The sequence below is a fragment of the Mangifera indica genome, chromosome 15 (genome assembly GCF_011075055.1).
Source record: "Mangifera indica cultivar Alphonso chromosome 15, CATAS_Mindica_2.1, whole genome shotgun sequence".
In the NCBI taxonomy this organism is placed as follows: Eukaryota; Viridiplantae; Streptophyta; class Magnoliopsida; order Sapindales; family Anacardiaceae; genus Mangifera; species Mangifera indica.
This window is the reverse complement of record NC_058151.1, coordinates 1,447,931-1,460,425: the sequence shown is the minus strand read 5'-3', so window position 1 is coordinate 1,460,425 and position 12,495 is coordinate 1,447,931. Positions and strand designations below refer to the sequence as shown.

The window sequence follows — 12,495 nt, the reverse complement described above, 5'->3', positions numbered from 1 at the left end:
TGGCTATAGGAGCTTAAGTTAAATCGTTAACTATACAATAAATGTTATCTTCCAACACTCAATTGCCCAAGACTTTTATGGATATTTCCCGACGCCTAATTATCTTAGGTTCTTCTAATTGAAAGGCCGTTGACACATTTTAGAACTTGGACTGTTATAACATTTGGGTTTAGCTTCATTGCTTAACGGATGGAAAGTGGGTTAAACACACTCAAACTGTCTGTACTTCTGCATACGTTTTGAATTGTACTGTGACAATGTCCTGTCGTACTCGCACCTATCGGGGTGTCAATATTCATAGCCATAGGTTTACATTCTTTATAAGGGTTGCCGAATGATGCGTGGGCCACATGCGGTTGCTCAGCCCAGTTGGCTTCTGAGAGTAATGACATTTAAACAAGAGATACGGATTAAGATTCAAAAAGTGGTTCCCCAGAACTTATATGACACCAAGTAGGCCCTCTAACCTGGTGGTGGGAACCTTCTGAGGTAAAATGATGATGTCCAATCTATAGTACAACCTCGAACTTATACGGCAGAAGAAAAGGTTTCTCGTCAATTAATTTCTAAATGGACTTATTTCCACCGAGGATTAGTAAAATCTTACAGTCAACTCCGGTAAATTTTAAAAATTAAAAAAATATATTTATAAATTATTAAAATTAATAAAAATCTTTAGTTTTAGAGTGAAATTATTATTTAATTATCAAGATAAAAAAAAAATCTTATTTTTTATTAAACCTTAAAAATTAATATTTTTTTTATGAGTAAATTTTAAAAAGTTACATATTTATCTATGTTAAGTTTCTAATTTTTCAGTGATTTTCTAACGATGTCTCTCCCTCTCTAATGTGTCTCTCTTTTTTGGTTATCTCCTTTATGTGTTGTCGACATCATCTTTCTTGGCGTTTCCATCATCGACAAAACCTAACAACGGTGAAGATGTAACTTTCAAAGTTTAATCTCTAGAAAAATTGTTAGTTTTCAAAATTTGGGGAAAAAGGTAAATGAGATAAAATTTGAATTTTTTTAATATCACTAATTGAATGACAATTTTACTTTTAAAATTAACAAATTTTGTCAATTTTAACAGTCTATAGATGAGTATTTGAATTTCTAAAAATTAACGGGTATGACTTTGGAATTTCACTAAACCTTGGGTGGGAATTAGAGTATATATTTAAACTTAGAAGTTATGGATAAAACTTCTTTAGTCTCTTTGAGGAAAAAAAAAACATAACATTAATAGCTCAATTAAAGCCACAGTTAGGGTTCGAATTCACCGAATTAGAAAATTTTTGACTCAAACTCGAGATAGATTCAACTAACTTAAGTTTGACTAAATAAATTAAATCAAATTTCGTAACTTATATATTTATTTATTACTCTCACATACTATGTATTTATCATAGAAAATATTTGACACACTACACTTAAAATTAATGAAATGAGATATTTTTCATAGGTTTATACAAGTACCCACTATCCCATTTTTCATAATTCACGTTACCACTCTTTACTTGCCTTTCATTAGAGTTAGTTAACCTAAAATTAGAAACCCATAATCACAATTAAACAAATCACATATGGACTCTTTTAATCTAATTGAAGTTATTTATTTATCTTTATTTAATAAATAAAATTTAAATTATTCTTCGATAGATAAGAACCACTTATGTGAATCCACTATCACCAACTTTATTAGACCCACAATTACTGTATTATATAAGTCAAAATTTCACAAATATTATAAAAACTCAAATTTAAATATTCTCTTTAAAAGTTTTAATATTATGCCAGTTTTGCTAACTCCTAAGATCTTCTAGTCAATTATCTTCATCACACTTTAGTTCTTCCAGCATCTCACAATGCTGATATAACATTTGAGTTAAAAATTTAACATAATACCAAATAATTTAATATAATAAAAATATAAATTCATCAACATGTTAAGGTGTTTTTATCTTAATGTATCCCAACCCAATCCCGCGCGAGAAATGAGTTCTTCAATTTCACGATGGTTTTTACGTGCACTATTGAATTTGGATTTTAGTTGAGGCATCGTGAAACGTTTGTTACATACTTCCAGTAACTCATCAGGCCAAAAGATTTGTTTTCGCCTAAGATTAAGTGTAATTCCAAACTCATACTCTTTAATTTTTAAAATTGTAAAATTTTGTATTAATGTTAAAAGTAAAATCGTTATTTAAAAAAAATTTAAAACTAAAGTTTGATTGTATTTTACCCTCTCAATTTGAAATTCTAATAATTTTCTCTCATTCAAAGTTTGAAAAGTGACAATTGACTTTTTAGAGTTTTGAAACCATCACCGAAGATAACAAAGTTTGCCATCTATAACCACATTGACTATCCCTCTCGATTTATCTCCTCTTCCAACTTGTTCTTACCCACCAATGACAATGATTTCCTTTGATAAAGATGAAATCCTTTTCGTCTGAAGTAAAAACAATTTCATCTTTTTTTTGATTAAATAATAATTTTACTTTTAACTTTAATTAAATATTTTAATAAAATTTTGCTTATTTAAAATTTTAAAAGTTAGAGTACCGGAGTTTGACATTACACTTGAGCTTGCGGCCTAACAAATCATGTTTGCAATAAGTTCATTGCCCGATTTGTGAACAACCCAAGCCACACGCATCTTCAGTCTTCAAAAAGAGATTCATGATAGCTCCAAGATACATTGAACCTAGCTGGGAATCAGCTGTACAAAGATTCCAATGTGTAGTTGATTAATTGGGGTGGTTGTGTTGTGTTGATCACTTTATAAGAGGTGGCAATGTGGGAAGTAGGCCCTACATACTTTAATCTTCGTTTTTATTATCACAAAAAAAATCTTTTTCTATTCTCATCTTCGCTTGATATGAAGATGATAAAAAATTTTCATCCGTTCTTCATAAGAAAATTTTCTCCCTCTTTCCCCTCCCTTCTTCTCAAAAAAAATTTTCTACACTTCTCTTCTCATCTTTGTTAAAAAAATGATAAAATATTTATTATATATAAACTATATTTAAAATAATTTAAAATTTTAGGATAATTCAATATATAAAACTTTAGAGTATATGTAAAGGAGGAGACAAGTTGAAATATATTTATATTTGTCCTGATTACAAGAATTTTAATCATCACTGTTTTTCTTTCTGTTTTTATTAGAGAATTCTCCTTCGCTCAATTTGATAAGGGTAAGTTGATAACCTAATTTTACGAATCAGATTTAGATCTCTATAACTTTATAAGAGATGCAATATATTTTTCTGGTAAAAAGAAATTACACCAAAATCAGACTGTTTTTTAAAAATATAATCAACTATACTAAATAGTTTAAATTCCAAAACTAATAATAAGTCAGTTAAGTCAAAATGTCATATCTTGGAATGTCACTATGAGATTTAAATTCAAACTAAAATCTCGATGCAATATTTGAATTTGAGCTTTGCATGCTGGAAATCGGTCGGGAGTTCAAGATCAACACGTAAATGGGGGAGATTATTAAATTAATACATTAATTAGTTGAACTCAATTGTAGTTAAATTATGAACCTTGGTTAATTTTTGTGAATTGAGTCCAAGAAGTGGTAAAAATGCATACGCAATCACTTACTATAGAAATTTCTTGGCATTTTTTTCTAAGCTCGTTCTATTTTTAAGTTGGACAAGTTAAGCTTGAATCATTGGATTTATAAAATTTTTGTATTCCCTTGGCTTGGGACAATTCCACTGGACCGTCTAGAGGCCTGCCTTTTCCTTTCTCTCCTAACACAGCCAACAGTGAAGCTAGCCCCATGGACGCCATTGCTCTTTATCCATCGCCTGCAATTGGTCACCTAATTTCCATGGTTGAGTTAGCTAAGCTCATCCTCAATCAAAAGCCTTCACTTTACATCCACATCATCATTTTTGAGCCACCCTACAACGCCGGCTCCACCGCCCCTTATATCAACAAAGTTTCAGCTACTATTCCTTCCGTTATCTTCCACCACCTTCCCAGTGTTACCCTCCCTCCATCAGTCACCTCCACCTGTCGCCACCATGAAACCCTCACCTTTGAAGTTCTTCGACTCAATAACCCTAATCTTCAGCAAACCCTTCTTTCTATTTCTAATGATTACACCATCTGCGCTTTTATCGCTGACTTTTTCTGCTACTCTTCACTGTCTGTCACTGCCCAACTCAATATTCCTAGTTATTTTTTCTTCACTTCTGGCGCTGGTTTTCTCTCTTCTTTCCTTTATCTTCCTACGATTCACAGAAACACCAACAAAAGCTTTAAAGATATGGATACCCTTATTCATATCCCCGGCGTTCCCCCAATGCCAGCCAAAGACATGGCAAAACCATTGCTTGAACGTGGTGATAAAGCCTATCAGTTCCTCTTAGATGGGTCAATTCACTTGCCAAAATCAGCTGGAATTATACTCAACACTTTTGATTCTCTCGAGCCAAGAGCTGCCAAAGCAATGAGAGATGGGCTTTCTGTGACCGACGGTCCCACTCCACCCCTCTACTGCATCGGGCCGTTAATCGTATCAGATGATCGGAGCAGTGGCGGTGTTGTTGATCAGAAGCCAGAGTGTTTATCTTGGCTAGACACACAGCCGAGCAAAAGTGTTATCTTTCTGTGCTTTGGTAGCTTGGGATTGTTCTCTGTGGCGCAATTGACGGAAATTGCTTTGGGGTTGGAGAGAAGTGGCCAAAGGTTCTTATGGGTTGTGAAGAATCCACCTTCTAACGATAAAAACATGGCCATTCCAGAAGAATCGGATCCGGATTTAGATACAATACTTCCAGCCGGGTTCTTGGATCGAACCAAAGAAAGAGGATTCGTTCTCAAGTCCTGGGCTCCACAGGTGGCGATTTTGAATCACGACGCGATCAGTGGGTTCGTGACTCACTGCGGGTGGAACTCGGTGCTTGAAGCAGTATATGCTGGTGTTCCAATGCTGGCCTGGCCTCTCTATGCTGAGCAAAGATTCAACAGGATATTGCTGGTGGAAGAAATCAAAATCGCTCTACCGATGATGGAGTCGACTGAAAACGGGTTTGTGAGTTCAAGTGAAGTGGAGAAGCGAGTTAGAGAGTTGATGGAGTCAGCGGAAGGTAACTGGATTAGGAAACAAATAATAGCGATGAAAAACGATGCAAAAGAAGCATTGAGTGAGGGTGGGTCGTCCCGTGCTGCGCTATCCAAATTGGTTGAGTCATGGAAATTAAAATGAGTTGAGTTGAGTCGAGTCTCACCAGGTTCACAACTCGTATTGCCATGCTGGGTTTCTATTTTTATTAAATATTATGTATAATTTTTTTTATATTTTTCTCTTTTTATTTATATATTTGTTCAATTGCCTCTTTTGAGTTGAAAGTAAAAAATTTAATAAAAAATATTATTAAAAGATTTGAATCTTATTTTTATATGTAGAAACTTAATTTTTTTATTATTTAAAATATCATAAATATAATAACATTACAAATATATATTTTTTAAAATATAATTAAATATATAATTATAAGTTAAAATATAATTAAAAGATTTGTAATAATATATTATTGGTATAACTGGGATGTCTCATTGGGGATTGGTTGTGGCAGTTAGGCTGTCACTCTCCATGTGACCATTAATTAGAGGTTGGGCTTTCTGGTTCAATAATTATTAATTCCATGTACTGTAATAATTGAAGCATTAAAAGAAGCTCCCCAATCCCAACATGAATACCCACTACTCTGACTCTGACGTTCGGTGTACCAAACTGTTTTCCACCTAAAACAAAGCACATTCATGACTTTCTTTGGTGGAAAATTGAATAGTGGGTAATGAAAAAAATAAAACTGGGTTAATAAGGTATTTTGGTTTGAGTTTGATTTAATTAAAAAAATTAAATTTAAATTTAAATTTATGTTTGATAAGATTTTTTTAAATTTATTTGAGTTTATCTTGAGTTGAATAAAGATAATTTTAAATTAGGCTATGATATGAAATAAATTCTTATTAAATTTAGTTTAATATTGTAATTAAAAAATATTATTTTGACGTGTTTTAATAAAAAATAATATTATTTTAATTAATTTAAGTCAAGCTTAGAGCACTGCCCATATTTGTTTTACTTCATGGGTGGGAAACGTATTCTTCATAAGTGGAAAATCCACCTTCTATTATTAGCTACGGTAACTTTAGTTTGAATTTAAGATTTTTGATTCTTTATAACCTGAACGAGAAGAAAATTTTTTGATAATAATAAAAAAAAAAAAGAAAAATATTCTCATAATAGATAATAGAGATACATATGTCTCATCATTATCTTTTTATATTAATATTTTGATTTAAAATATTAACGTATTTTAATAATTTTAGAGTATTTATATTTTATAAATTTATTTATATTTTTATTATGTATATTATATTATTTGTAATATTTAAAATAATAAATTAGTTTTAATTTTAATTAATTTTATTAATTAATATATTTATATTGTGTTTAAAAATTTTTTTTTCACAAGTATAAAAATGAAAAGGAAATTTTTTCTACTAGCAGGGGATAAGAAGGAAATCCTTTTATATAAGTAATGCAGGCAGAAGAAAATTTTCCGTTTATACGTTTTAAGGCCAACATAAAAAAGTTTCATCAAATTAAGCAAACACTAATTTTTTTACCCTTTTTATCCTTACGTTGAAATACTAAGTAAAAATATTTTTTTTTGAGAATATTCGTTGGTTTATGGTGGTTACGATGGTGGCTAGGAATTTTATAGTAAAACTCTAAATATGTCGAATTATATATATGAATGTTTTTGAATGTTTCGAATGGTATAAAATGATGTAGTTTCGATGTTAATAGATGTTTGGAAGTATAGCCATTGAGAGACAAAAGCGCGCAAATTTACAGTGCCGTGCAAACTGCGTAAATCGTGTAAACACTGTTTACACAGTGCAAACACTGTTCAAACCGTGCAAACCGCTTGCAAAATCGCGCTGTAAATTTGCGCGCTTTTGTCTCTCAACAACTACACTTCCAGACATCTATTAACATCGAAATTACATCATTTTATACCATTCGAAATATTCAAAAATATCCATATACATAATTCGACATATTTAGGGTTTCACTGTAAAATCTCTAGCTACCATCGTAACCACCATAAATCGACGCACATTCTCAGAAAAAATATTTTTTCTATCCAATCAATAACATCCTAACATTAAACCATACCCACAATAGATTATTTATACCAGATCAATAAAGATTATTTCACCAATGATTCTTGCTCTGTATTTTTAGATTTTTGATTTTGACCTTCTCTTTTCCCTTTTTTTAAAGTAACTTTTAAAGTGTTTTACTTTTGATTTTACTTGGTTTTTCAACATAAGGGTAAAAAAGGTAAAAAAATTAGTGTTTTAAATGAAACTTTTTTATATTGGCCTAAAAATGTATAAACAGTTAAATTTTTATTTATTTTTATTAATTTTTTGAGATAAAATAAAATTTTATTCGATAGAAAGAAGACAAATAGAATATTCAATATTGTCCTTTCTCTTTGCCGTCCCTACCTATTATAGTTGATGCCATCTCATTGCTCCATATAATTATTTACTCCAATAAAAATAGTGTTTGTTAGTGTGGCGCACATCTCAAAATCAATTTTCTAGAGGTGAAGACTGGATAAGGGAGTTGACGAAAGCGAAACAAGGCAATAACAAAAGAGTTAAAAAGTGTCGGGAAGAAACTACAGAGAAATTAAAGTTTATTCAACAATCTTTTGACATACCAAGGCATATGACGTCATTGTATACATAAGATTTTCAATAATTAAATTTTCCAACCACTTAAAAGTGACTTATACAAATTTTTTTTAATAATATATTAAAATCAAATCTTTAATTATAAAAATTTTTATTAATATATATATATATATATTTATATATATTATTATATAATTAAATTTATATAATATTGCCTATTAAAAAATATATATCCTTTTTCATCCATTTTCTTTGGTATTATTCGACGTAAGATGGCTCTTTCGTATACGGTATATCATAAATTTGTCATTTTATATTAATTTCAAATTAAAACGGCACCGTTCGTAGTTGGCGAACGAAGACACGATCGAACTTAAAAGAGCGACAAATTTGATCTCTTGTGCAGAGCCCATACAACGGCAAGTCCCATGGAGGCCATAGTTATGTACCCATCACCAGCAATTGGTCACCTGATCTCCATGGTTGAGTTAGCTAAGCTCATCCTCAACCATTGGCCGTCACTTTCGATTCACATCATCATATTTGAGCCACCGTACGACGCCGGCTCCACCGCTACTTATATTAACAAAGTTTCTGCTACAATTCCTTCCATAATCTTCCACCGTCTCCCCACCATCACCCTCCCGCAATCACTCATCTCCTCTGCTAAAATCCCTGAAACCCTCACCTTTGAAGTCCTACTCCTTAATAACCCTAATCTTGAACAAGCCCTTGTTTCCATCTCCAACAATTTCAACATCTTTGCATTTATCCCTGATTTCTTCTGCTACGCTGCTTTATCTGTCACTGCTAAACTCAATATCCCTACTTATGAATTCTTCACATCTGGTGCTGGCTGTCTCTCTCTTATGCTTTGCTTTCCCTCGATGCACAAAAACACAACAAAAAATTTCAAAGATATGGATGCCCTTCTTCATATTCCCGGCATCCCACCGATACCGGCCAAAGACGTGCCAACACCAATGCTTGAACGTGATGATAAGATCTATCAGTTCCTTTTAGATGCCTCAATTCAGTTGCCAAAATCAGCTGGAATTATAGTCAACACTTTCGGGTCTCTTGAGCCAAGAGCTGTTCAAACACTGACAGACGAACTAGGTAATCTGATTATTTTTGTTGTATATTATTTTTCAATTTTATAGAATTATGGCCTAATATTCATTCAATTCATAATAGGTGCTCCGGATGGCCCCCTTCCTCCTTGTCCACCCCTCTACTGCATCGGGCCACTGATTGTATCAGATAATCGTGTAGTTTCAGATGCAAGCCATGGTGGCGGCGACGGCGTTGGTGTTAGTTATAGTAAGCCGGAGTGTTTGGCGTGGCTCGACAGACAGCCGAGCCAAAGTATTGTTTTTTTGTGCTTTGGAAGCTTAGGCCGTTTCTCTGTAGAACAGCTGAAGGAAATCGCTGTGGGGTTGGAGAGAAGTGGCGAAAGGTTTTTATGGGTGGTGAAGAATCCACCTCACTTTGACGACGCCGATTTCAATTCGATTTTTCCAGCAGGGTTCTTGGATAGAACCAAGGAAAGAGGATTCATCATCAAGTCCTGGGCTCCGCAGGCGGAGATTTTGAATCATGAATCGGTGGGTGGATTCGTGACTCACTGCGGGTGGAACTCGGTGCTTGAAGCGGTTTGTGCTGGTGTTCCAATGGTGGCATGGCCTCTCTACGCTGAGCAAAGATGCAACAGGATATTGCTGGTGGAAGAAATCAAAATCGCTTTACCGATGATGGAGTCGACTGAAAACGGGTTTGTGAGTTCAACTGAAGTGGAGAAGCGAGTTAGAGAGTTGATGAACTCGGATGTCGGCAACTCAGTTACGAGAAAGACTAAGGCCATGAAAGATGAAGCAACGGCAGCATTGAATGAGGGCGGGTCCTCGTGTGGGGCATTGTTCAAATTGTTCGAGTCATGGAAACTAAAATAGTGAGTTCGTCATGACTTGCTCTATAACTCATTCTGTATTGGTGATTTGGAATTCTATGGTTCGGAATTTTAATTTGTTAATAATTTGAATAATAGAATTGAGGTCTAAAAAGACTTTTCCACTCATATATAATGGCAAAAGGGTGAAATAATAATTTTATTATTAATTATTTAAAAAAATAAATTTTAATTGGAATCAAATATTTAAAAAACGATAATTTAATTTTTAAAAATATTTAAAAACTCATAAAAAAAATTTATAAGGTCTTTTCAAACCATCATATATATTGAAATTACTACATGGTCTTAATAATTATAATATAACACCTATAATTTGTTATCTCCAATTCAATTCTTTGATAATGTAATGTTATTATTAAATTATTAAAGGGCAAATTAATATTTCAAAATTTCCCAAAGATCCCTAAACTTTTAGCCGAATTTCTAGTAACCTTTGCATTTTTCCAAAAAGACAACCAATAATTGAGTAAAGGATAAAGTTGAAAGAGATTTAATGTGAAATATCCCTTATAATAATGCTATTAAAAGCTTGATGAAGGCACAAGTATACACAAGTCTAATATGTAACTTTCGCATTTAAGATTTTTAATCCTTACATCTAAAATCTAAGTTTTGATTATTAGGTTGTGGGTTAAGAAGTTACAAGATACTTATAAAGGTTCAAGATTTTGATGATCGTAAGAATGATTTAAAACTATTTTTAGAAATATTGTTAAACTCACTGAATGAGTCATATTTAAAAAAATATTAAGTAGTTATTAGTAATAGCCTCAATCATAAAAATTGGATTCGTAGCTTGCTATGGGGCAACTTCTTAGGTTTTGTGGTTGAAAAATTACATGTTTTATACCACTTAATGTTGATTTTATTCATTATGATAATAGTGCAACTAGGTTAAAGACTATCGGCAAATTAAGACATGCAGAAGTAGAAGAATTTATACTCATGAATCTCATAAAAAAAGAAACATTAGGATAAAATACAAAAATACAAAGTTGACAAGGTTAGACCCCCACCCAAAGGAATAAGATTTGTAGTCTATAAACTCATATTGAAAATATGATAGTTTTTAAGGTCTTTTGATATTTAGGGTTAGTGAAAGTTTGATATTGTTGTCGTTGTTATTTATTTATTGATAATGATTATATTGACATATTTATTTGTCTATAGATATATGCGTATATATACGATTAAAATACAACATGTCAAAAGATAATGTTTCTTTTGAATATGATAATTGTATATGTATGTTTCATGAGTCTTGAACAAGATTGAAACATACTGACTTTGTTAGAAGTAAAAAGATTTCTCTCGTTTATTTTAAAACATAAGGTTGAAGAAAAATCATAAAGAAGATCCATAGCGGCATAATACATGGTTTTGATCACTTTATTGGGTGCTATTTTTGTCAAATTCTCAAATTTAATCCACATTAATTTGATTATTAATTATTGTGGTCAATGACGATCTTACATCAATAGAAAATATAAGTAATGTTTTGATTAATTATTAGTGATCATATTAACTAAATTATTTATTAAAATATAATTTATCTTTAAATTATTTTGTTTTCTAAAATAGTGACTACTTAAAATTAAAATATTAATTACCCAACTATCAAAAATTGTAATCCGTATTGCTAAAATAAAATAAATAATCATAATAATTAATGTTTTCTAAGTAGAAGAATGTTAGAAATTTTTTTATGTGGACTAACATTAATTATTATTTTGGTTTAATAAAATCAGATGATTGAATAATCTAATATCAGTTTATAAATGAGTTTAAGTGATCAATAAAGATAAGTCAAATACATTTAAAAGTTATAATCTGAGTTGATACTTTAGTGTGGGCCTTCAGGTTATTGGACTTTTAATAGGAGGATCCAATTAATCCTTTTTATAAACTGATTAAGTCTCCATTTCAAACCCTAATTGTTATAGCTTTTTCCATTGAAAGCCGTCATAAGGAAGATTTATGGAATAGAAGAGCAATCATAACAAATCTTCAATTTCAAGTGATTCTCGAAAGGTTTTTCAGTTTCACATTAAGTGACATTCCAGATATTTTTATAACCTTAAAGTTTAATTCAATATTTTATAATATATGCATAGATTTTATAGATTTAAAATTGTATATTTTTTATATGTTTATGCAAAAATATGTTACACTTAATCCCTGTTAAACTTCGAAAATGGATCGATTTATATCTATAAAATTATTGGTAGAAATTGATAAATAATATATGATATAATATATTTATTGTATTATATCAATTTTTAATGTATATTAAAATATATATAATTTTTCATTTTGTTTGGTATTATTTTAGGGTTGGATTTGAACCGAGCTAAGTTCGAGTTTGCTTGAGCTTGAGCTTGACTCGATTTATATATAGTAGAGCTCGAGTTCGAGCTCGTAGAAGTCAAGCTCGAATTCGGTTCGTTTTGAGCTTGAGTCTTTAATTATTTTGTTATTAAAACGACGTCGTTTTAATACATATTAGTCAAAACAATATTGTTTTGTATTAAAATTTTTAATTGAAAAATTTGATAAGTAGTTTGAGCTTTTATAGGACTGGCTCATTTCAAACTTATTTGAGTTAGGTTTAAACTTAAACAGACTTATTCGAGTTTAACCCTATAATATTTGAAAGATGACTCTTTCATATACAGTATATCACAAACTTGTCATTTTATATCGATTTTAAATCAAAACGATGCCGTTACTAGTTGGCGGTCGAAGACATAATTGGACTTAAAAGCACGACA

The 12,495-nt window shown here is 31.3% G+C and overlaps 2 protein-coding genes across 2 annotated transcripts; both read left to right on the top strand.

The window, feature by feature from the left end:
• The first annotated feature begins 3,684 nt into the window (after positions 1-3,684).
• Positions 3,685-5,412, top strand: LOC123197271 (UDP-glycosyltransferase 88A1-like). Its single transcript, XM_044611491.1, has one exon. The coding sequence runs from the start codon at positions 3,803-3,805 to the stop codon at positions 5,234-5,236; it is 1,434 nt and encodes a 477-aa protein (XP_044467426.1). The 5' UTR covers positions 3,685-3,802; the 3' UTR covers positions 5,237-5,412.
• A 2,677-nt stretch (positions 5,413-8,089) lies between these two features.
• On the top strand, positions 8,090-9,831 carry LOC123197733 (UDP-glycosyltransferase 88A1-like). Its single transcript, XM_044612089.1, has 2 exons — positions 8,090-8,871; positions 8,950-9,831. The coding sequence occupies exons 1-2, from the start codon at positions 8,181-8,183 to the stop codon at positions 9,702-9,704; spliced, it is 1,446 nt and encodes a 481-aa protein (XP_044468024.1). The 5' UTR covers positions 8,090-8,180; the 3' UTR covers positions 9,705-9,831.
• Positions 9,832-12,495: the final 2,664 nt, after the last annotated feature.